Source organism: Crotalus tigris, unplaced genomic scaffold (genome assembly GCF_016545835.1).
Source record: "Crotalus tigris isolate CLP2741 ecotype Arizona unplaced genomic scaffold, ASM1654583v1 scf7180000018825.4774228, whole genome shotgun sequence".
Classification (NCBI taxonomy): Eukaryota; Metazoa; Chordata; class Lepidosauria; order Squamata; family Viperidae; genus Crotalus; species Crotalus tigris.
Window position 1 is genome coordinate 2,966,579 of NW_024097215.1, and position 25,273 is coordinate 2,991,851.

A 25,273-nucleotide genomic window follows, 5' to 3' on the forward strand; every position below is an offset into this window, starting at 1 on the left:
AGATAAAGGTTTCCCTGTCCAGTTGTGTCCGACTCTAGGGCACGATGCCAAGGGAATCAGCGTTGTCCAAGGACATTTTCTGTGATCATGTGCCCAACATGGCTATACACCAAAGGCGCACGGAATGCTGTTACCTTCCCACCAAAGTGGTACCTATTTATCTACTTGCATTTGCATGCTTTCGAATTGCTGGATGGACAGGAGCTGGAGCAAGGAACGGGAGCTCATCCGTTGCACAGTGCTCGGGTCTCCAACCCGGGCTGTCAGCTTTCCAGTTGACGAGCTCACTGTTTTTAACTGCTGAGCCATCGCGATTCCTCATATCCTATTAAGAACCATCATTTCCTAATCATCAAATTTGTAAAAAAAAAAAAAAAAAAACTGAATTGCAGATTTATAGCCTTAGAAATAATGCCTGGAACTTCATGGGATGAAAATGACATGTCAAATAGTCATTTTTGAATAATCAAATAGAGGAATACTTTGTGCAACAAGGCTGTCCAAGAGCTAAGTTGGTAACTTTTATGGGACATATTTAAAATCATGTGGAGATCTAGCATCTTGCGGCTTTTATCTACATATATGGAAAGTTCTCCTGGAAGATGATTGGATGATGTTTTCCAATCAAATAATGACAACTTGGCAGAATTTCTTCTCAAGAGGCAACAGGGCTTCAGCTCTTCTTTCCACAACTACTGTACCAGAAAGATTTATACCCACGGCAGGCTATTGAGTCATTTGTTCCAACTATACCAGGGGTTCTCAACCTTGGCAACTTTAAGACTTGTGGACTTCAACTTCAAAGCTGGCTGAGGAATTCTGGGAGTTGAAGTCCACAAGTCTTAAAGTTGCCAAGGTTGAGAACTCCTGAACTATACCTTCTTCCTCAGCTTGTAACCCACAAAATTCACCACCAGTCCCAGATGTTACCATGTAAGAAGGCCTGGTCTATGACTGATCACTGTTCTTTGGAGTTTCAAGAGAGAGCTCTTTTCCAGCCCGTTTGCTAGAATTTAACTTGTCACATGCTCTATAGCAGGGGTCCTCAACCTTGGCAACTTTAAGACTTTTGGACCTCAACTTCCAGAATTCCTCAGCCAGCTTTGCTGGCTGAGGAATTCTGGAAGTTGAAGTCCACAAGTCTTAAAGTTGCCAAGGTTGAGGACCCCTGCTCTATCAATGGGCTCTGTACAAATCTTTTATAAGGATTTCGTAAAGGAAAGGATTTTTGGAGTAGGATAAGGTTTCTCCCTTGAGCAAGAGATTGGATAAGAAGATCTTCAGGGTCCCTTCCAGCTCTCTTATTCTGCGTAGGTTTTGATAAACTTTGATAGAGAGCCAGCATGATATAGTGGTTAAGGAACTGGATGAGGATTGTAAGATCTAGATCTAGTCTTTCCTTCGGCACGTAAACCAGCTGGGTGGTTTGGGGCCAGTCACTCTTTCTCATCTTCCTAGCTTAAGTTCTACAGCCAGTAGGTTGAAAAGCAATCCCTTTGTTGCGTTGTGCATTGGCAGCTTTGGTGCGTCAGTGAAGCAAGCACAATGTAAACAAAGCAGAGGCTGTAACTAAGCAGGACAAAATGCTAGGGCAGAAAAAGAGAAGACTTGGTGCACAGTGTGAAAGACAAGAATAATGAACATATTTCTGAAGATCAGGGCTCTCTGTGTTTGGTCACATTCTGCCAATCTACGGCTGCTGGCGAAGTGTATTTTTCAGCAATTACCTGTGTGTGTAGGTTAATGGAGGACTGATTCGGGGAGTAAGGTCCCCCAAGGTCATTCCTGAGAAGGTTGTCGCTGTGCATCTTAGTTTTGAGGCAGGTGATGTAACGGTTACAAAAGTCTTTGCACAATTCGTTCACTTTCTCCAACTCCAAGAGATGAATTCGGAGGACCTGAATAGCTTTCACCATCTGCAGACAATTAAAAGCAAGAGCTGGGGTCATTTTACTTATAGAAAACAACAAATGCATCGATGGAAGATAATGCCTTCAAACGACGGCAATCAGTTCTGCTATGTTCCTTAATTAATTATGTATTTAATCATTGAAAAATGCAGGCGCTTTCTCGTTTTTATTTTTATGTTTGAAAAAAAAAATATTTCTCTTATATTTCTGATCCAAAAAACCCTCACAAGTATAGGTGCATTTGTGCACAGGCAAACACACACACACACACACACACACACACATCATGTTATCTAGTTAAATGATCGGTGTGTACATCCCTTTACTTAATAATAAGTAATGGGAAAGTAAAGATATAATACGGGTAGTCCTCAATCTGTAACCACAATCAGGGGTGAGAATTTCCATGGTTAAGCACACGGATTGTTAAGTGTGCTGTGTCTGATTTTATGACCTTTTTCCATGGTTGTGGAGATGCAGTTATTAAGTGAGTCACATGCTTCTTAAGTGAATCTGGCTTTCCCCATTGACTTTGCTTGTCATAAGCTGATTGGGAAGGCCACACTTGGAATATTGCATTCAGTTTTGGTCACCACAATGTAAAAAAGATGCTGAGACTCTAGAAAGAGTACAGAGAAGAGCAACAAAGATGATTAGGGGACTGGAGGCTAAAACATATAAGGAACAGTTGCTGGAATTGGGTATGTCTAGTTTAACGAAGAGAAGGACGAGGGGGGACATGATAGCAGTCTTCCAATATCTCAGGGGCTGCCCCAAAGAAGAGGGAGTCAAGCTATTCTCCAAAGCGCCTGAGGGCTGGACAAGAAGCAATGGATGGAAACTAATCAATGAGAGAAGCAACCTAGAACTAAGGAGAAACTTCCTGACAGTTAGAACAATTTATTAATGGAACAACCTGCCTCCAGAAGCGGTGAATGCTCCAACACTGGAAGTTTTTAAGAAGAGACTGGACAGCATCTGTCCGAAATGGTGTAGGGTTTCCTGCCTGAGCAGGGGGTTGGACTTGATGACCTTCAAGGTCCCTTCCATCATCATCATCATCATCATTATTGTTGTTGTTGTTGTTGTTGTTGTTGTTGTTGTTGTTGTTATTATTATTATTATTATTATTATTATTATTATTATCCCATAACTCCGAGACACTGCAAACATGTGATTATAGGAATGTTGCAATGGTTGTAAGTGTGACAACCAGTCACTTTTTTCAGGGACATTTCCACTTTGAACAGTCCCTAAACGGACAATTGTAAGTTGAGGGTTACCGGTATCTATTCTGCTCATTGCTCCTGTGATCAAATAGTTGTTCAGCTATAGACATAGTTACATACTGTGTAATTGATGGAAAATAGGTCCCAACTTTATAGCACCAGATTGTTGCAATCATAAAAAAGCAAAAACCTTCTTAGCTGCTGTTTTCTTGTTTCTTTCCAAACAATCAATATACAGTTCAATAGAACATGAGCCTGTACAAAAACTGACCAGTCCCCCATATAGAAAGAATAGATGAAATAATTTTTCTCCAAAAAGAACCCATCATAACACATAACCACTTCATAGTACAATTGCTGTTTGACAATTAGCTGAAAATTCAGCTTCTTCCTAAACAGATTCAAAAGTGTCCAAAATAATCATTATTTTTAATAACCCACAAATTTTAAACATGGACAATGAAGGCAGAGATTCCCCAAATATTCAAAAAAAACCCAAGTATACAATGATATCTTAAGTACTATCTTAGAAGAATCATCCCCTTTAATAGGAGTGGAATTTTTTTCATGGCTACACAAGTGAAGGGTGACGTGTGGAGCTGGTCTACTATCTATGTAAGAAAAATGGAAGATCATGGAGAATAGAGATGCAGCTGTGAGTGAAATTGCCAACGATCGAGCTTCCTGTGGATCCTGGATTTCTAAAAAGCAGAAAAGCCATGTGTCATGGTATGTGCTGATGACTTTGAGCAATGAGGGGAAGAGATGTTGCCTAAGAAAAAATTAAAAAAGAGAGGCAGGAGCCCTCAGTGGCTTAACAGTCAGGGGAAGATACTTAGGAAGGACCTGCCAAAGATGCTTTTCCAAAAGGCAACTGGACTTTCTTGGTTTTTATTGTTTTTTTTTCTTTTGAAAATGTTTCGTTTATCATTCAAGAAGCTTCTTCAGTTCTGGCTACAGCTTCTTGGATGAGAAACAAAATGTTTTCCAGAATAAAACACACAAGAAAGTCCAGTTGCCATTTGGAAAAACACCTTTGAGACAACTATCACCTGGATGTTTGAGAATCTCCACAGACATTTAGGAAGGACATCCCCTAATGGATCAGGCAGTTAAAAGCTTGTACTTTCAAACTTGGAAGATTCTGTAAATTAAAATCTACAATAAAGTAGATTTAGTTCACCTACTGGTGTTTCCTGTTTGGTTTACCCAGGAGGGCTGACACCCTGTCAGAACTGGACTACAGGTAGTTCTCAACTTACAACGACAACTGATCCCCAAATTTATGTAGCTAAGTGAGAAATTTGTTAAGTGAGTTTTACCCCATTTTATGACTCGCCACCTTTGTTAAGTGAATCACTGCAGTTGTTAAATTAGTAACACGGTTGTTAAGTGAATTTGGTTTCCCCATTGATTTTGCTTGCCAAAAGGGGATCACGTGACCCCAGGACACTGCGCCCATCATAGATGTGAGTCAGTTGTCAAGCGTCTGAATGTAAATCACGTGACCCTGGGGATGCTGCTACGGTGGTAACTGTGAAAAAGGTTCATCAGTCCCTTTTTTCACTGCCGTTGTAACTTTGAACAGTCACTAAGTGAACTGTTGCAAGCGGAGGACCACCTGTACTGTTCTATGTCTGCTAATGGATGCTGCTGGCGCCACTAAGAGAGGCACAGCTCCCAAATGTTCCCCTGGGAAAACTCAGCTTTTCATTCTCGGAGCATTTTGGAATCCAGCCATGAGAATTCTTAAGAGCATCCTTGATTATTCTCAGCTGACTTCTCTGTTTAACAAGCCCAGAGAATGAAAAATCTGCCTCGTAAGCTCTCCCTTGGGAGAAGTCTTGGCCTTCATAAAATGTACCCCATAAATGTTAAAAAATTTACACATAAAACATGCCATGCATGGAATGGAGGCCTTCCATTTTTTATAGCCCCAGCTCCAAATCCTGAATCAGGTATAAAATCTCAGCTATTCACCCCAGAGTAGTAAATCAGCTTTTTAAAAATTTTGTAACAAATGGTCTTTACATTTCAAACCAGTTTTTTCAACTTGCTAATTTTAATGGTCCCTTTTACCAGCTTATTAGTCACAGGCTGTTCAAGGAGTGGCCCACTGCACTTATCAACCTGGAATTTGCTTTGGATTCTGCTAAGAAGAAGTAGCAGCATGATTATTAAGGAAGGTGCTATCAAAGAGCGCAGAATATCAATTTTTCTTCTATGATAATGGAAGGAACAGTTTGAAATAAACTTACCTAAGCTCACATTTTTAAATCAATAGAGAAATGGAAACTTTATCAATTGACAACCATAGCTCTGCTTCGCAATGCAGTTTGTCAGTAAGGATCTATATTAACTTGTATTGAAATACACCTCTTACTAAACAAAATTTTGTATTAAAACCTGGTGGAACTGTGGTGGTGCAGTGGTTAGAATGCAGTATTGCAGGCTCACTCTACCGCAGCCAGGAGTTCGATCCTGATGGGGTTGAGGTTGACTCAGCCTTTCATCCTTCCGAGATCAGTAAAATAAGGACCCAGATTGTTGGGGGGGGGGGGCAATATGCAAATAATGCTTCAGCCTTGTGACTCATTTGTAAAGTGCTGTAAAACACTCTGTGGTAGTGTATAAGTCGAAGTGCTATTGCTATTGCTAAAATATAAATTTGGAGCAAAATTTTAAAAGGAGCTTTTCTCCCATTTGACAAACCAAACTTGACCTTCTCACAAAATTAAGCAGCCAAGAGAAATGAAAATGGATGGGTTCCTCTATCCCCTTGCGGAAGTATGAAAGCTTTCCTAGCTGAATTTCAAAAAAGGCAGAAGGGAAAAGTAGATAGAGAAAGGAGAGAATAATTTAATATTATTTGAAACTAAGGCACTTTGTGTGCAAATAGGGGGAAAATTCCTACAACTGCCCCATCTACTAAAGGATGCTTGTTATTAAAACTTCACCAGAAGCAAACTCAATTGTCCACCGGCTCTCAGTCAGGTCATACTATGAATTTCTCCTTCCTTCCTTCCTTCCTTCCTTCCTTCCTTCCTTCCTTCCTTCCTTCCTTCCTTCCTTCCTTCCTTCCTTCCTTCCTTCCTTCCGTGGGGGAAGTGAAGGGAACACAGTAGAGTCAGTGAGGGAAACTGGATTTGCCTAATGTCTGGGTGATACACTTCACAACTGCAGTGATTTGTTTAACAACTGTGTCATAAAAGGCCATAAAATTGAATATGACTCAGTGAACAATTGCCATGCTTAGCAAAGGAAATTATGGTCCTAGCTGTGGTTCATAAGTTGAGGAACACCTGTACAGGAAGAACTATTACCCCAATTATCCAAATGCAGTTATCCACCTGTCTTCAACAGGGGGAAGCTGGAAATGAAGGAAGAAGTGAGAAGACAACCAGCCCGTTCTTCCCACATACATCAATAGTCACAGAATAGGACTAATCTAGTACAGTGAAGTGAATGTCAAGATGGAAAGTGCCTTCTCAGCCATGAAATTCTGGTTATGAACCTAGCAGAGACACCATCCTTCTGCATCTCCAGCAAGGTTTTTGTGAAGATGAAAGAGGACAGGAATAGAAGTCCCAAGGGCCACTCTCAGCTCTTGGAAAGATCCACAAGATTGCAAGAAAGAAAGTAAAGGAAGAACCATGATAGTAGAAGTTCTCCAGTAACATTGGACCTGCTCAACAAACATCGTCCTGAAAGTTAGCATTCAAGGGCAAGGAAAGTTGTGTGTGCCCAGGTATATACACCTCTCTTCATGTGTGTAAGTGTGTGTGTGTGTGTGTGTGTGTGTGTATTATATATTATATATATAATAAATCTCTCAATTATCTCAGCTCATTTGCTCGGGGTCTCTCATTTTATGTCTCTGCTTTGCTGAGCCGTATATCTGTCCGGATAATGAGTTACAGTCCGATGGAATACGTGTGCGGGGTTGTAAAAAATACAGATGCTGAATTAATTGACTGTGTGGCACTCAGCAGCTGATTGAGTTGATAATGGCGAGATCTGACCTTTTTCTAATTTCTAATTATGTGCATCTCGCCTGTGAGGAATACATGATTCTTATTCTAATGATGGTTAATGTCCCTGGCCTTTTCCTCTCCTCTTTGCTGTCAGCTATGGTGGACAATTTACATAGGATTAGTAGCATTAAAACCATGTACATACAACAAATAAACTTTGGGAGATGAGGATCATGGGGAAGGAGGATTCATTTGAAGCATCACGGTTTGCAAGACTTCCAAGTACTGTCGCCTATGAGCTTTAAAAAAAAATCCAGGAAAACAATCGGAGAGATAACAATAACAGTTAATATATTAATATTAGTAGTGATAGAAGCAAAGTTTAGTGGTATTGTGAGTGCTGCTATAGCTACAGGAACTGGGTATGTCTAGTTTAATGAAAAGAAGGACTAGGGGTGACATGACAGCAGTGTTCCAATATTTGAGCGGCTCCTACAAAAATGAGGGGGTCAAACTATTTTCCAAAGCACCTGAAGGCAAGACCAGACAATGAATGGAAACTAATCTAGGAGAGAAGCAACCTAGAATGAAGGAGAAATTTCCAAACGGTGAGAGCAATCAACCAATGGAATAGCTTGCCTTTAGAAGTTGTGGGTGCTCCATCACTGGAGGCTTTCAAAGAGAGACACTTGTCTGAAATGGTATAGGGTCTCCTGCTCAAGCAGAGGATTGGACTACAAGACCCACAAGATCCCTTCCAACTCTATTATTCTATGTTCTATGTGTAGTGTGTACACTACTGACTGGTTATAGTTCTACTGGAAAATCTGGGGAATTTCCAGATTTTCCCATTCTCCTTGGTGGCCAATGGGATGTTTTCCATGGAAAATAAAGACAGCAGCAAGGAACTCAGACTAGTATTTGATTGTTAGTCCAGATGGGACCATTTTTGCTTCATGCAAAATGCCACTTTGTCACCAAAGGCCACTTCTGTTAATGAATTTGAAAGAAAAATGTAACACATTGGTGGCAATGACCTTCAATTATTTACTGATGCAGAACCAGTGATGGTCAGTCCGGCACAAGGTCTATCTATATGCTGCTAAATTTTCTGACTATAGAATCTGGGATTGGAAATCCTATATGATCTTAGAAATCTTGGTGCAATCGCTAAAAAGGCTCATCTGAAAGGAACCGGGGATTCTTAAGGGCTGTATTAGAAGGGTATAATAAGTCTTCTGGTTATGAAGTGTTTCAGCCACAAGTACAGTCTGGAGCCAAGGACATCCTCATCTTTATTACATTTAATTATGTTCCAGTAAAAGAAGTACATCAAGTGAAATCAACTGATGAAAAGAGAAAGACTCTGCCAGCCTTATAGGAGAACCGCAGCATCTTATAGCCCTTTTGAATTCATTGGCACAGCTTTAACTTTTGACACTGAATCCCTTGGATAAATGACACAGGATACTAACATAAGAACAGTGAACTTTAATATAATCTGTACAAAAATAGCAGAAGGGAGTTGGAACAAATTGCAAAAAAACCCAAAACCCGTCTTGAAACCAAGGAAGAAATCGGGCATTTAACTGATTGTGATCTCCTTCAAATCTTTTCCAGCTAACTTCTCTAGAAGAAATGTTCATATTCATGTATCTTAAGGAAAAAAAAAATCACTCTCCATGAAAACAAAAAAACAAACAAAAGGAAAATTACAACTACTGCTGCTTTCAAGTTTTTTTTAAATAAATACATAACCCTTAACTCGCCTTTGTCCACAACTCACTAACTCACTCACTCACTTACATGCTCGCTCATTCATTCATTCATTCATTCATTCTTGCAATTTCAACCAGCAAGAAAGATCAAGGTTTTTTTTCTGCTATACAGGTCCTGCAGGTATAAATATAGTTTTCCAGGAGAGAAACAGCTTTGTCATCAGGAGCTGAAGTTGCAACATGTTGTTTTCAGCCAAATATTGAAAGAAGATGCCAAAAGGAGAGAGAGTGTTTGCACAGCCTAAGTGGATGTCAAAGTGACCAGCCCAAAAAACTCAGTGTCAGCAATTGTCACTTTCAGGTAGCTGCCAAGGACTCACTGTTTAAGAATCTGTGCAATCAGCTGTCTTTTTAAATTTGGGTCAAGTGTCTGGCATAGAGTTATTCCAGATCACTACACGAAACTGGGAAATGTTACCTCCATTGAATAATATATCTTAGAATCATTAGAATCACATCTGGCAAACTAAAATCCCCCCCCCCATATTAATGCTGTGTTGACATTTTCTTCTGTGTTTCATTGTTATTCTAACAATGGCAGAATCTGGGGGCAGAATGAAAAAAGGGATCAGCCTAGAATCCTTATGTAGCCACAAGTGAACTAAATCCAACCCATCCTCAAGAATGCTGTTGATCCTTATCTAGTGCAGACCAGGTGCTGGCCATTAGTTGAGAAGAGTCCTGTGCACAGGCACTTAGCAATAAATCAGCTTAATTGAACATTGAGTTGTGGACCTGATATGAGGGTCTGCTCTTTTGTGCCTGACAATTAGCATCAGCAAGCTCCCATCTATTTCATTTGTTCACACCCACCAGCTTGAAATGAGAGATAAGATGTGGTCCTCCAGCAATCAGCCTCTCCAATGCTAATGGCAGCCGTCCAATCTTGATGGCCACACATTTCCCATCGCCTTGGTCCATGGCTACCGCCATGTTTGAACACAAGCTGCTCGAGTGGATCATCCGTGATCCTTACAATGGATCATCACTCATGGTATCCCTCATAAGAGGCAGGGAATGACATTATTAGGGGAAACCATGTGGCATTTCTATGGTTCTGAGCCGAGACCTCTGGTGAGGACATGGCGGGCGGGATAGATGTCCTTGAAGGAGCAGGGATATCACTGTGGCAGAGATCAGTGGTGAGAGGGTGCAATTTGGCCAGTGAAATCCATGCTGTTAAATATAGTTTGGCCTTATTTGTTGAAGAAGGAGAACTTTGGTTCCCTTGCTGTTAAGCCAGAGGCTTTCAACGTGAAGGCCAAGGTGCAGTGAGATGGATGCAGTGCAGGCATTAACTTTGAAGTTCAAGGAATATGTATGTACTGTATGAGATAAAATGGTTGAAGTGGAAGAATTACCAAATTGTCCAGCTCAGGATCATCACTGAAGAATGGTTTGTGCTCCTGCTCTTGCTGGTGTACGAAGTTCTCAATGTCAACATCAAAGCTGGCAGAGGTGATGCATTCCGAGCCCTGGGTCGCTTGCTCGCATTTCTCAAATAGCAGCGTCAGGAGGGGGAAAAGAGGATGCCTAAAGGGAAAAGGAAATAGAATGACATTTCAGAGACAAATGCGTCAACAAGGCCATTTCTATCTCTCAATTTATATACAGCTTCCTGCTGTTCTATATTCATGAACGCTGCTGCTCCCCTTCAATTCTTATTCAAAGGAGATGAAAAAAAATCTCACGTTCCTCAACTTGCTTTAGTTAGGAAGTGCCTGAGAGGTATGTTCAAGCATCCATCCTTTCATCTCACAATTTGTTGGGGGCTTCCCAGCTTCCTAAGCTTCAGTTAAATCCTAAAGGAAAATATCAGGAGAAAAATCTCTCATAAAGCTTTTTTTTTCTCTTTCAGATCAGGAATCAAGAAAAGCAAGAGAGACTGCAGAATTAGTATAACTAGAAAAAAAAAAATCAAAACCTTCTACCATTGCCCAATGAGATAACTGAGAAAGCCCCATTAAAAGAAATTTAAAAGGAAGAGAGAGAGAAGGAAAGAAAGAAAGAAAGAAAGAAAGAAGGAAGGAAGGAAGGAAGGAAGGAAGGAAGGAAGAAGAATAGAGAGCGGGAAGGAAAGAAAAGACAGAAAGAAGGAAGGAAGGAGAGTGGGAAAAAGAAAGAAAGAGAGAGAGAGAGAGAGAGAGAGAAAGAAAGAAAGAAAGAAAGAAAGAAAGAAAGAAAGAAAGAAAGAAAGAAAGAAAGAAAACCCCAGGAAGGGGGCTGGGTTGGAGTGGGAAGTTTCTTTCAAAGAAGGAAAAAAAACCCAGGAACATACAGAGAAGAACAAAGGGCAGTCTTGCATACAAAAGTTCTTAGGTTTAAACTTAGAAAACTGGTGACAGGAAAGTCCTTCATTGTTTGACAGCTTGGAAAACAGCCAGAGTAGCCAAAACAAAGGACAAATAACCAAATCTGGTGTAAGACAGCTTTTGTCTTACACCAGATTTTCACGAATGTTTCAGCATTTCAACAGACAGCTAACACTTATATAAGATATACACCTGGAGAGTATGTTTATACAACCTGTATTCTGCTTTCATTTTTCTTTTTTGTAGTCTCCACGCAAGTCAAACTCATCAACATGCAGCAGTCTAGTCATGGACAACATGCACAATCTTGCTTTACAAATTGATTATCTACAATGTTAAAAGTTGGCCAGCACAGGATTTCGGAGCAAGCAAATGAATGGGATTCAGCTAAGAATAGTAAACTTAATGTAATTACTCATCTACTAAGCCTTATCAGACCCACAGAAACGAAGAAGGAGGGAAGAAGGAAAGGAGAGGTGTGTGAAACATTTCATCACCCAGTAATTTGCCACCAAGGCTGCTGAAATAGGGAACAGGGCCAGATGTATTATCCAAGATCCATTTTTCTTTTAATAAACTATATATATTTCTAAAAATCTTCTTCTCATGACCTTTATCTGGGCGAAACAGCGCATCATAGAGTGACAAATTTTGAAAGAAGGTACCTTAAATGGGCTAACTTACAGAATGTGTCCAAAATCTGGGACCCAGAACTCCCAAGACAATAATATTTGGGAAAGTTGTATCTGCTTCCATGCTTTAGCCTCCTGCTATGCTGCTGCTGCATGACATCATTTTATTTATTAAATTTATATGCCACCCATCTCATTATCCAAAGAGACTCTGGGTGACAGTTTCCTAACCATATTCACAATCCTTCACTCCTTCCCCCACCGGGCAGCAGGCCATGAATTAGGAAGGGAGAGAGGGAAAAAGATTTCCAAATTTCCACAAGAAAACTCAGTGGGGAAGCCAGCAGGAAATCGGAAGTTCCTCCTGCATTCACTGCTTTTTTGACCACCCTTGGTCATTCTGTTTCTCCATTTAGGTAAGGAAATATCTCTGAAATGATGACACAATGGGGCATGGGTTGCTGTGTGCGTTGTATGTGTGTGTGTGTTGTGTGTGTGTGTATGTGTGTGTGTGAGAAAGCGGTAAAGAGATTTTTTTTCCTCCTTACCTTTGCATATGTGAGGTATTGAAAAGAAAAGAAAAAAAGGATGTCCATTTTGCTAAGGGCTGAAAGTCTCACTCTTTATTTAATCAAAATATGTTTTCCTTTCTTTCAAGCGTGTTATTCTGAATGCTTCGTCTGGAAGTTATCCCACGAGTCTGGCAAGTTGAACATTCTATTATACATAGCCACAAATCAGAGGCACCGATGGGCTAGCCAGGTTTTCCAGGATCAAAACAAAGGGAAGAGCAGGTGAAGGGGTTAAACTCTGATAGAAGTCTTCATTTGCAGCCACTAATACTGCACCATATTACAGTCTAATCTAGACTGATCCCAGTTTAATGCAAGATTCTTCCAGCCATGAGCAGAATACGGAGGTGGGGGCAGGTGGAGGGAAGTTTCCCTGGTCATAATTTAGGCAGCCCTCCCGAGGCTTAGCTGAGGGATATGAAAGGCAAATTCCAGACGGTGTTATGAATTATTTCGCCTTATGAACCTTCCCACTCTCAACAGATGCCTGCTGCCATTTAAACAGCCATTAGATCAATTAGAAATGAAAGGCACAAATCGACCCTGCGCAAGGGCACTAAATTACTAGGAACTAATAATCCGAGCAGTAATGCCAGGTGGTTGGAGTTCAGCGACGTGCAGGCCCTCCTCCTTTCCCCAAACCTTTGCACACAGCACCAATTCCTTTTCAATGTTATGAAGGAAATTAGAAGCACAAAGTGATGGGAGAAGAGAGGGAATCGCTGCTTTGAACTCACCTCACCTGGCCTGGTGAAAACTCTGAGGAGCAAACTTACACAAGGCTGGCCCAAGACAGAAGCAAAAACAAACAAACAAACAAAAAAACAATGCTAGACTGCTCCTTTAGACCAGCCCAATCCTAGATAAACTGCCCAGAGTCACATAGTTGATATGGTTAGGGTAAAAATTAGATAGATAGATAATAGAGAGACGATAGCTAGCTAGCAAGCTAGCTAGATGGATGATAGATAGATCATAGATGATACATGATTGATAGATGATAGATAGATGATATAGATAAATAGACAATAAATATAATACATGATAGATGATTGATAGATGGTAGATACAGTAGATAGATGATAGATGATTGATAGATGATAGAGATGATAGATATGTAAATAGATGATAGATAGATAGATAGATAGATAGATAGATAGATAGATAGATAGATAGATAGATGGTAAATGATAGATAGATCATGGATGATAGATGATTGATAGATGATAGAGAGATGATAGATACGTGAATAGATGATAGATATAGATAGATGATAGATGGTAGGTAGGTAGGTAGGTAGGTAGGTAGGTAGGTAGATAGATAGATAGATAGATAGATAGATAGATAGATAGATGATAGATGATAGGTAGGTAGGTAGGTAGGTAGGTAGATAGATAGATAGATAGATAGATGATAGATGATGGATAGATGATAGCTAGCTAGCTAGCTAGATGATAGACAGACAGACAGACAGACAGAAAGACAGGCAAGCAGGCTCCTAAGGAAGAAAATCCTTTGGAGAGTTTTCTTCTATGCAACAGCCTTTCTCAGCCTAGAGAAAGGTAGTCCTTGAATTATGACCAATCATTTAGTAACCATTTGAAGTCATGAGCAATCCCCAAAAGGGGACTTATGACCTGGATTCAAAGTTCCAATGGCTAGACCCTCTCTTGGGACATGTGACCAAACTTCAGGCTTTGGGCAACATGGCCGCATTATGGCAATTTCCATGTCCTATGGTCACATGACCAGGTATTATGATGATTTGCTGCAAAATAGGACTAACTTCCAGTTTTCCTCAAGACAGCACCTGTAGTGAACCATTGGTTTGCTTAATAGCACTGGCAGCCACTTTATGACTGTTGCATTGGCTTAATGATTACAGCAAAAGGCTTGTAAAATCAGGCCGGGGATATGATCGACTCATTTTATGACTGTTATGACTTTCAACTGTAATGAGCAGGTTCCATATATCAAGGGCTACCTTCAGGTTAAAAGAACTGTTGGATTTCTCACAGATCTCTGGGTTGTCAATAGGTAATTGTCATCAGATTAAATGTGAAAAACCCAGGTTTTATAAATGCATTCAGTCTGTGCTGGTTTTAAGATGCTCCCTTGTCAAGACTTACCAAATATATGTCACCACCTATTTACCCTCTGAGATCTCACCACAAAATATTCACAGGAGAAACCATACTACTACATAGCATCTGGATATCGCCTGTCCTCAACAATCCCCCCATCCCCCACCCATTTTAGAGGATATTCTACATTTTATTCTTTACCGCTGCTTGGGTAGCTCTGCCGTCCATATTTTTTAGAGGATCAAGAATGCGTTATGGAAGTACTGGCAAAATATTGGCTATTTTCATGGCTGATAGCAAGTGAAACCTTATAAGGTATTGAAGGAAACTCATCAGATTCTGAACACTGCAGCCAGCTGTGGAAGAAATGTGATAAATTGACTCAGAATTTGGGAGTACCATCAGTTTTCTCTTTCCAAGAATTAATGCCATTTGTGGCTATAAAAGAGACAAGGACAATGTTTCAATCTGGCATATTTGTTTAGCCAGTATGAATGGAAGCATCCATTCATCTTGGGAAAAAGTCAATCCTGAAGAGTATGAAGAAAATAATATCATACAGGAATGTTTTTATTGATTTCCTCTGCCTAAGAACTTATTTCATTCACTGAGACAACCTGAAATAGTTTAAGTGATAGGAAAAAAAAAACAGTTGGGAAGAATATTGTAATAAGGGCAGTTGGGCTTTCCCAATGGAGAACTTTGTTTTTGCTCTAGAGATCTCAACCCCATCACAGTCTACTTGATATCCATCCATTTTTTTTTAGAGTATAAGATTATTTGGAAGTAACATTAACTTTCAAGTAATCCATACTTGTAGTTCAGCCTCTGTGTCAAGTGAATATGCAAGTGCTCAGAACTGGATTTTGAGGGAATGGAAGTTGCTCCTGGGGCTGGTTGACAATGTTCAGCCATCCAGCAATGACTGGGTTGGACTCCCATAAGCTTTCTCTGCTATCCCGAGTTGCAATGTAACAAAATCTGGAAAGACAAATATTGTCTGCCCTACTTAAGAAGACACCATTTTTTGCTTCATGGATTAAGTCACCACCATTCAACCCATCAAAAAGTTATCTGAAACCTCCAGGGATGAATTCTTCAGAGCATCCCTGTGCTTTACTTCTTTTGCTCCATAAGAAAAACCAATAATTAAACTGTACTGGTATTGAGTTCAACCCTGTGCTCTATAACCAGCTTAAGTTAGTGTAAAAATCTCTTGAGTCAAGCTCATCTCTTGGTTGCTTCCTGGTCAGTTCCAAGCAATCTTCTTGGCTACTTGTCATTGTCTTTTTGTAGAATAGTTTTCAGCTTCTCAGTTAAGCTACAGCCTTGAGAGTTCTTGGTTATTTCCTGTCCAAATACTAACCAAGGAGCAACCATGTAATAGAAAGGTATATATCAAGTGAATAGAGAAAGTAGTTCAATCTCTCTCTCTCTCTCTCTCTCTCTCTCTCTCTCTCTCTCTCTCTCTCTCTCCCTTCCTCCAATAAAATGCATTTATGCATGGTCTGCTCTCTCATATCAAAATGAATAATTAAGAGGAGAGTGTGGGGAACTTCTATACAAGCTTCATAATACTTTCTACCTTCTACTCTGTGAAGTAGATAACACTGACAGATAATGATTCATCCAAAGACTCCCCAAATAAGCATCACTGAGCAAGACTCAAAAACTATCCTGCCAATGTATGACCAGCAATTGATTTATTCTCAATCCAAGTATTGTTCAGCAAAAGCTCTCTAAGTCCCAGTGCCTATTTTGAGAGATATTCCAGAGAACCATTATCATGCCTTAAATATTGCAGCCGAGTCCCTTTGAGCACCATCATCATATTATTGTCCTTTCCACCGAGTCCCTCAACTACCCTAAAGATAATTGAAAAAAGTGCAGTCCGAGATTGCTGTATGTATAGCCTTTATTTTAAGAGAAAGACTGAAAGCAGACAAAATTAAGTCTTATCAGTTTGAATCAGAGAAATGATGATGGTGATGATGACATACGCTCTTTGACTGAAGTCTTTTCACCACTCTATACGGTAGTAAGTGGGTAAATAGTTATGTACCTATATAAGTTAGGTAGCTACGTAAGTTGAAAGAGAATGGCTCAACTTGATCTTCCTAACTATTTCAAGACACAGCAAGGACAATACTTCTTGAGTTACACCTCAGGCATTAGCTTCAACCACAATAGCCCTCCTATTAGAAACAGTTAGGAAGTTGCCATAATCTGAGTTTGCCAATCAATAACTGATCAGTAGCAATGCTCCAGAATTTCATCCATGAAGATATCCCGATTATGTGGAGATAGAAGGAATTGAAGGTAGCCCTTCCTCATCAGAGTGGGACAACTCACTGCCACCAACTCACAATGGCCAACTTGCTATGGGACAACTCACCACAGGACAATTCAACAAATACAAAAGTTAATTTCAAGGGAACCATGGCCCATAATAATAAAATAAAGTCAATCCAGAAATACACGCATTATAATAATTTTGACAAAAACATGATCACCAGCCATAAAAGTAACTGAATGAAGCGATTAATACAGCATTGAATTGTATCACGGCAAGTTGGCCATGGCGAGTTGTCCTAGACCCCTTCTGCATATAGACAAGAAACTTCTCCACTGAACGATGGTTCTCCTTTACGGCAAAAAGCCTGTTTATGCTAAGTTAAGAGAATTGGCCCATCTAAGTCCAGTATTGCTGATTTTGAATGGCAGTTACTTGCTCTAATTCAGCCCATACCTTTTTCTAGCTAAAGCTGAAAATAACTTGAATCTTTCACAAGCAAAATTTGTGGTGTACCACTGAAATACTGCCTCTCCCTCAATCAATAGAGATAAAAGGACCACAATAGATGTGCTTTCTTTAAAAAGACAAAACAGGGTGGTGGTTGGTTTTTTTTTTTTTTTTACAAAAGACAAAACAGTTATATCTGCTAGAAACCACATCCCTTCTAATTTTAAGTTTTAAAAGCTGGGAAACTATTTCTTTTAGCCTTCTTGGTAGACCATACAGGAAATAAGACTAGGTGAACTAATTCTACTTTATTGTAAGGCAAATTGACAGAATCTTGCAAGTCTGAAGGTACAAACTTCCCACTGTCTCTTTTTATAGACTGGGAAGGTGTCCCCTTGTGTCTCTTTCTCCACCCGTTGCATAGCTGCAGGCTCTGGGTTCTCTTATCTAACCGTTCCCTAGGCAGCACCATGCTCCCTGCACCCATCTGCGAAGGTCATTCCTACATGCTATTACATTATTCCTGCCCTGGAATGCAAGGTTGGGATTAATAAGTACTTTAAAAAAAGTCAAACTAGTTAAAACCTACGGTGGAGCAGAGCTCACTATTAACCCACCTACTCCCCACTATTGACCCACCTACTCCCCACCCTGGTTCTCTTTTTCCTTCTGCCCCGTCCCCCCCCTTTTTTTTCCTACCTTGAAGCTATTCAGAATTTGGAAGAAATAAATCTCTCTACACTAATTCCGGGAAGGTTTGATCCTAGTCAGGGCAGAACAAATAAAAGAGCTGAACTGGCCTGACATTTTACTGCAAAAGAGAGGTCGTTTTCAGCCCCTAATAAAAAGGATTTGACACAGGCTAATAAAGAGAAATGAATTCCTCTAATGGCCTCATTTAGCACATTCAGCACTGTTCTGCCTGCAAGTCAGCCAGGAGAGAACTGCCAAGAGAGAGAGGGAGAAGAGGAGTGAATGGCATGAAATACAGGGGGAGAAAGCAGGATTTTAAAAGACTAATCAGTACTTCTCATTCACTTTTCTAAAAGAGCAGCAGGCAGGGGTGGGCTTTCTCCGTATTACAAAATGAGGGAAACAGTAGGCCAATTTGCCCAAGTTTGCTCTACCTGAAAAAGGAAGCATACCAGCCTCCCCCAAATTGTTAGGCTGTTATCCTCACAAAAATCCACTGGTGAAGATCTCACCATCCCTTTAATAATAAAGATCACGTGAAGTATTAATACCACTTTACAATGCCTTGGTAAGGCCACACTTGGAATACTGCATCCAGTTTTGGTCACCACAATGTAAAAAATATGTTGAGACTCTAGAAAGAGTGCAGAGAAGAGCGCAAAGATGATTAGGGGACTGGAGGCTAAAAGATATAAGGAATGGCTGCTGGAATTGGGTATGCCTAGTTTAATGAAGAGAAGGACGAGGGGGGACAGGATAGCGGTCTTCCAATATCTCAGGGGCAAATTGATGCCAAGTTGTATTGCATCCACAGCCTCTTCAATCTATGAAGTTACTCAATTAAAAAATGATGCAATATTATCATCATTGGCTCTACTGCTTTTGTTAGTTTATACATTTACTGAAAACAGTATCGTGTTTTTTTTTTCTCAATGAAAAGCAATATACAAAACTCATAAATAAATCTGAAGTGCTCCTCTGGGTTAGGTAAATGAGCAATAGATGTTATAGATTGAGCTTAGTATTTTGAATTATAAGTATCTGTAAACCATCAAACGCCTTTAGGGAGTTGGTTATCTATAAACAACAACAACAATATAATTGATAACATCTTAGGCTATAGCTGCTGGTTAGGATTTATGCAAAATCAAGTAATAATTGATACTGCGACATCATGCATGTTTTTGCAGCCGCTTAAACCTTACAGGCAGAAGAAAAATAAATTAGAATCAAAAAAGGGATTCTAATATTCCAAATGTCTTCTGTGGTATCTTTTGCACTTGGACTTCGTTACAGATCTTCGCAGTGGGTTTAATCCAGCTTTGGCCAAACAAGAAAGAGGAAAAACACCCTTAGAATGGGGAAAGCGTATGAGCAAAAAGGATATCTACAGGAGGAACCCATAAGTCAGCTTACCAGATAGCAGGGCTCTCCAAACTTATTTCTGAAAGTAAAACAAGAGCCCTTTGTGAAGTTCTTTTTATGCATGATAAAATTCCCAACACGCTATAAACTCAGTGTGGTAGCTTCCCAGCCATTCAACTTTTTATTTTTTTCAGAATGACCTTGGCCAGGAAAGTCGACCTCAATTATAGACCCAACCAACTGTGCTACAAGCTGACTGTTGGGCACTGCTTGCCTTTCCTCCGTGAGCGACCTTGGAAGCTTATATTGACTACAAGGGACTTTCCAGTCCATCACTAATATAAGAGAAACACATAAATTAGCAGGGCATTAACTCTGAAACTCTGTTCAAAAGCTAGAAACTGCCATCGGTCTGCCAGTACTTTGGTATAAATTCTTTATCCTTGTGGTATAAATTCAGACCACTTAAGAGTTATTTCTACGTGCATGTTGCTAGTACGTCATCATCACCGAAATAAAGCAAACAAAATTGTATTTAATTTGTGATTTATTAATCAAATCGATGTAGCCTCCCGTCTAACTGAAAGACAGCTATGGACTGCACAAGAGTAGATTGGTTGGTTATTTCGCCCAATTGGAATTTATCTAGCTAAGACTCAGGTTCAATTGCTAAAGGCTATGCAGGTTTCAAGTGAATATTTCTTCTGCCAAGTGGTGAAATAGAAGAGGTTGTAATTTAAAAACATCAGCTGATGGCTTGGGGACTGATTTTAAGGACTGCTTTTCTGTTTAGGTTTATTAGGGATTTTAAAAATAAAATAAAATAAGGCAATGTAAACCTAATTACAGATTTTTTGAAGGGGGGGGATTTCTACTGAACATTAACGGAAAATGCTGCTGCTGGTATTTTATGGTTTTCTATCAAGTTTCAGAGGTACAATTTTGATGGAATTTGGAGGTTGGAAAGAGGATGCTGTTAGTTCAGGCTACCGTACTCTTACTTAAGAGAAGAAAAAAGGGTTGGGTATCATTATGTCAGATGCAAAGAATCAGGACAACACAGTAAGTTCCTGTTAAGATGATTTATTACTCATGTCTATACACAAGAATCTAGTCACCTAATGGTCAGCACTAAATTGGAGCTAGAGGAGAGTTAACTGAATTCAATGAGGGCTGGATTTGGATTGTTTGTGACATTGTAAGGACTCTAGATTGATTCCTCTCTTGACTCCACCCCCAGCCTGTTCTCTTCTACATATCAAGTCTTTCTGGAAGGTTTTTGGTCTGTAGAATAGGACCGATGGCATATTGTCAATGATTTTCTTTCTATTACTGGGCAACATGATACATATAAAGTCCTATGGCCTTGACTTGATTCATCCCACCTTCACATAGCATTTTTCCCTTTCAGCTCCAGATTTGACAGCTCTTCTTTAAAGCCAGAAAATTATCTCTGCAGTAAGATTTTCCCCAAGCTTTTTAATTTGTAAGAGGGACAGTAATCCCTCAAATCTGTCATGATGAGTGATGAAAAAATCCCAGTGTTAGCACAGATAGCTCTAGTCAGAATACATTTAAAAATATGATAGAAGCTCAATAATTTACAGGTTTAAGACAACTGAGTGGCATTCTTAATGGTATATACGGTATTTAAAATGCTTTTAAACCCAATATTCAGTGTTAAAAAAATCCCAAAAGCAGGGAAGCATTAAAAAGCAATTGACACTAAATTAAAAACAATTACAAATAATATGTATTCAATAAAATTTTCTAAAAATAACATGGTTAAAATTATTATCAGCTTCAGTGCTAAGATTAATTTGGATAGTAGTTTGGTCCGATTTGTTACATAGACACAACATTTGTTTGCATGCATACATGTTCACTACATTTAGATATTAAAATCAATGAGTTTTGAGAAAGCCATTATTTAAATTTCAATAGGAAGAAGCAGTTATTATTTGATCCAATTCACTCTCGGTAACAACTGATGAAGTTTAATTTCAAAAGAAAGTTATTGAAATCTTCATTTCCATTTTTAAAATCCTGTTGTATGAAAGGCTGGCTGTATTCCATCATAATAATAGTTGTTGTGGTTATTTTAACTTTATCAATTCAATTCAATCTTTTCTTTCTGATTATTTATTCTGCTATTCACTCAAACTACTCTAATCAATAAATATTGATTAGATATTGCCAGATGCAAGGTGAATGTTTTGTAAAAGAGCAGATAGGAGTATTCATGAGTGTCCTGCTTAGTTTACACAGGAAAAACTGGGGCTGGAAGGTATAGTCCACCTTGAACTCTCCTCATAGGCTAAAATGTTTTATTCTGGATCACTGTTACAATCTCCTAAGATTGATGGAATTTATAGTTAATCCACAAATCTCAAAAAAATGTGGTCATCTCCAGGGTCACATCGTCTTTCAATGGAGTTTCTTAAATGAAAGGAACTCATCCATCTTCCTCTGAATTTTTTCTTTTAAAAGAGAGAAGACATGTGCTATGACTGGACTTGCACTTCCTGGTCTGGATCTCTTGAGTATGACTCAACTAGCATAGAATATTTTCTGCTCATTTTGCTGAGTGCTGGATGTAGCTTTTTCTTCCAGTCCAGTCCTGTCCTGATCCTATCAACCTATCCATGTCAACATTTTACTTTTTGGGAAAGACAGATAGAGGGAAGGAAGAGGACTTTACTGGGGGGGGGGATGCAAACACAGGAGTTAAGCCCCATCAAAAAGTGAGTCTGTTACACTAGTGTGGAACTAGTGTGGATCTTTGAGCGACTACTCAAGAGGTTTAACTTATTTTCATTGCTTTGATTTTCAGTTCCACATATCCCACTCCAATTCAAGGTTTAAGCAACACTGAGAGGTATTTTCTCTAAGGTTCTGCAAGGTTAAAAAAAAGAAAAGAAATCTTTTAGATCTAACTCAGCATCTTCCAAACTGAATGAATTTCTTTGCCTTTCTTTTAGAATCTGAGAATGTTCCACACAATTCTTTAGCAACCAACAGATTTAAGCCAAAGATTCCTGATGGAAACATTTTTCTTCTATTAAGAGAAAGGAGAAAGAGAGAGAGAGAGAGAGAGAGAGAGAGAGAGAGAGAGAGAGAGAGAGAGAGAGAGAGAGAGAGAGAGAGAGAGAGAGAGAGAGAGAGAGATTCTTTTACTAGAGATTAAGGAAAAGTAAAATAGAAAATGATCCCAAAGCAACTGAGTACATTATAGATTTCAGCACTAACCATAAATCCATCCCAAAGTGCATTTCTCTGAATGCTTATGGAGTGCACTGTAAAAGAGCTAAGCTTCCCGATATAAATGGAGATTCTGCTAAATGTTGCAGTCAGTGCCTGTACGTGAGTTACTGCAGCCAGCATCATATACAGAACACAGTAAAACTATAACTAAAGCAAACTCTGCTGTCCTTTAAGGTGAAATAAATTAAACTGCTCAAAACAAGAGAAATAATAATGAAAATGAACGTGTTACTCCCAACCCTTCTTTAAAGTTAGAGCTGATTTGCATTTTCACTAAAGGCATGATTGCCATAAAATATCACTTAAAGAGTCCTGCTCATGTCAGGTCCCTCTCCAGGGGTGAATTGTGTGGGTGTGTAATTGCTGTCACGTACATGGTGATCTCATGTATCCTCAAAAGGAATTATGCTTGTAGTTCCACAAAGCTTAACGTATTTTCCATCATCACCACTACATGTGCTATTTGTAAGAAGATGATTTTTCCCTAAGGATATACTGGTTGTTCTGGAGATGTGGAGATTAGAGGAAACCACATTGTTCTACCAACCTGATATTAATAAAGGAGAATATTTATAGCTCAGAGTTGAAATGAGGGGTCCTAACCCTTCCACTTGAAGAGATGCAATGCACAACTCAGAGAGATGTTGGTCACCATGAATAAACAATATCAGGTTGAGGGGTCCTTGGTGCTCTCTGAGCTTGGTTGTTTTCTTGCTTATGTCTGTAAGAAAACAACCAAGCTCAGAGAGCACCAAGGCCCCCTCAACCTGATATTGTATATTCATATGGACCAACATCTCTCTGAGTTGTGCATTGCCTCTCTTCAGCTAGAAGGGACAAGTGTAATGGGCTGGGAGAATACGATTGGGAGGAAGATCTGCCTGATAAATGAAATCTGAGTTCAAAGCAGGTATGTAATTTGAGAGTCAATCAGAGTTGACTCTCCTTAGTTATCTGGAACATAAAAGGCAGGCAAGGGAGCAGTACATTCAGACTTGCAAGATTTGCTTACTGTCATCTTATAATAATAGATCAGTACTCATAATTTTGGTTTCCTGGTTTGGACTATCTTCTGGGTCAGATTTTGCCTTAAAACATTGTTAATCTGTCCAGATGCTCAGCTGGTTTAGGAATGACTCTTCTTTCGGTTCTATCTTTTCTCCATCTCGGTTGCCATTGGCAGCTGCTTGTTATAGCTCAGTTGCTTCTGTCACTTATGCCAACAAATGCTAGGAAGACAGACTTGGCCTCCTGAGATTTAAGGAGTGTAATATGACAAGAGTGTTGGCCTGTAAGGATTCAGGTCTGTCTTGGGCTCCCCTCATCAAGTGCCTCTCTCCCTACCCTAAGCCACTTTGGGAGGTCTTACACATAAATGCATCTAGGGAAGGCATCTTGAAGAGGGCACAAATTACATACAAGTACCCGCAATGGCCTTAAGTAATCCAAAGCACCATTTAAACTCTCTTTGTTTTGTGTTTCAGGAATGGATGGAGCCCTCCCCTCCTCATTTCCATAGCAACTAATGTATTTCAAATGGGAAAAGTGGAAGAAGATGGGAAATGATCAAAGGCCAATTCTGTTAAGTAGCTTGAACAAAAGAGGTGTCCAAAGGTTGAGCTGTTACTAAGTTCTGCTCCTCCTCCTCATGGACTTGAACTTCACATCCTCAAGGTTAGAGAAGGGGAGAAATTCCCTGGTGATAATTTCTTAAATATTACAAGCCCACCCTGATCTACACCGTCATCTCTCACTTGTTAGTTAATTTACCATAATTCACATTAGCTGTTGCTGTTGTTCTTAAATTCAATGGTTTTTAATGAAATGTGTTAGACTTCTAACAATAGCTCTGCTCTCTGGATTCTGTTTTTTTTTCCCCAGGATAGACAATCCTCGATGTATGACCGCTTATGACTGACCTTACGACAGACCCCCCAAAAGAGACTTATGACCCAGATTCAAATGGCTGCTGATTAATTGTTCTAATTGTCAAGAAATTTCTCCTTAGTTCTAGGTTGCTTCTCTCCTTGATTAGTTTCCATCTGTTGCTTCTTGTCCTGCCCTCAGGTGCTTTGGAGAATAGCTTGATTCCCTCTTTTTTGGGGCAGCCCTAGAGATATTGGAAGGCTGAGATCCCATCACTCCTAATCCTTCTCTTCATTAAACTAGACATAGAATAGAATAGAATAGAATAGAATAGAATAGAATAGAATAGAATAGAATAGAATAGAACTGGAAGGGACCTTGGAGGTCTTCTAGTCCAGCCTCCTGGTTAAGCAGGAGAATCTATACCATCTCAGACAAGTGACTGTCTAGCCTCTTCTTAAAAATCTCCAGTGACGGAGTGTCCACGATTTCTGGAGGCAAGCTATTCCACTGGTTAATTGTCCTCACTGTCAGGAAGTTTCTCTTTAATTCCAGGTTGCTTCTCTTTCTGATCAGTTTCCAACCATCATTTCTTGTCCTGCTCTCTGGTGCTTTGGGGAATAATGCGACCCTTTCTTCTTTGTGGCAGCCCCTCAAATACTGGAATACTGCTATCATGTCTCCCCTATTTCTTCTTTTCTTTAGACTAGCCAAACCCAAGTCCCACAGCTGTTCTTTGTATGTTTTAGTCCCCAGGCATTTAATCATCTTAGTTGCTCTTCTCTGAATTTTTTCCAACTCCCAATATCTTTTTTTGTGATACGGTGTCCAAAATTGGCTGCAGTATTCCA

General features: G+C 39.6%; 1 protein-coding gene across 8 annotated transcripts in view; it reads right to left on the reverse strand.

Annotated features, from left to right (window-relative positions):
• The window catches only part of PKNOX2 (PBX/knotted 1 homeobox 2), a 271,719-nt gene that overhangs the window by 51,319 nt on the left and 195,127 nt on the right, over positions 1 to 25,273 (reverse strand). For all 8 annotated transcript variants that reach the window (XM_039356443.1, XM_039356444.1, XM_039356442.1 and 5 more), the window contains 2 exons: positions 10,253 to 10,424; positions 1,728 to 1,916 (listed from right to left, as the gene is read on the reverse strand). In XM_039356443.1, coding sequence (XP_039212377.1) covers positions 1,728 to 1,916; positions 10,253 to 10,424 — 361 coding nt within the window. The remainder of the gene's footprint in view (positions 1 to 1,727; positions 1,917 to 10,252; positions 10,425 to 25,273) is intronic.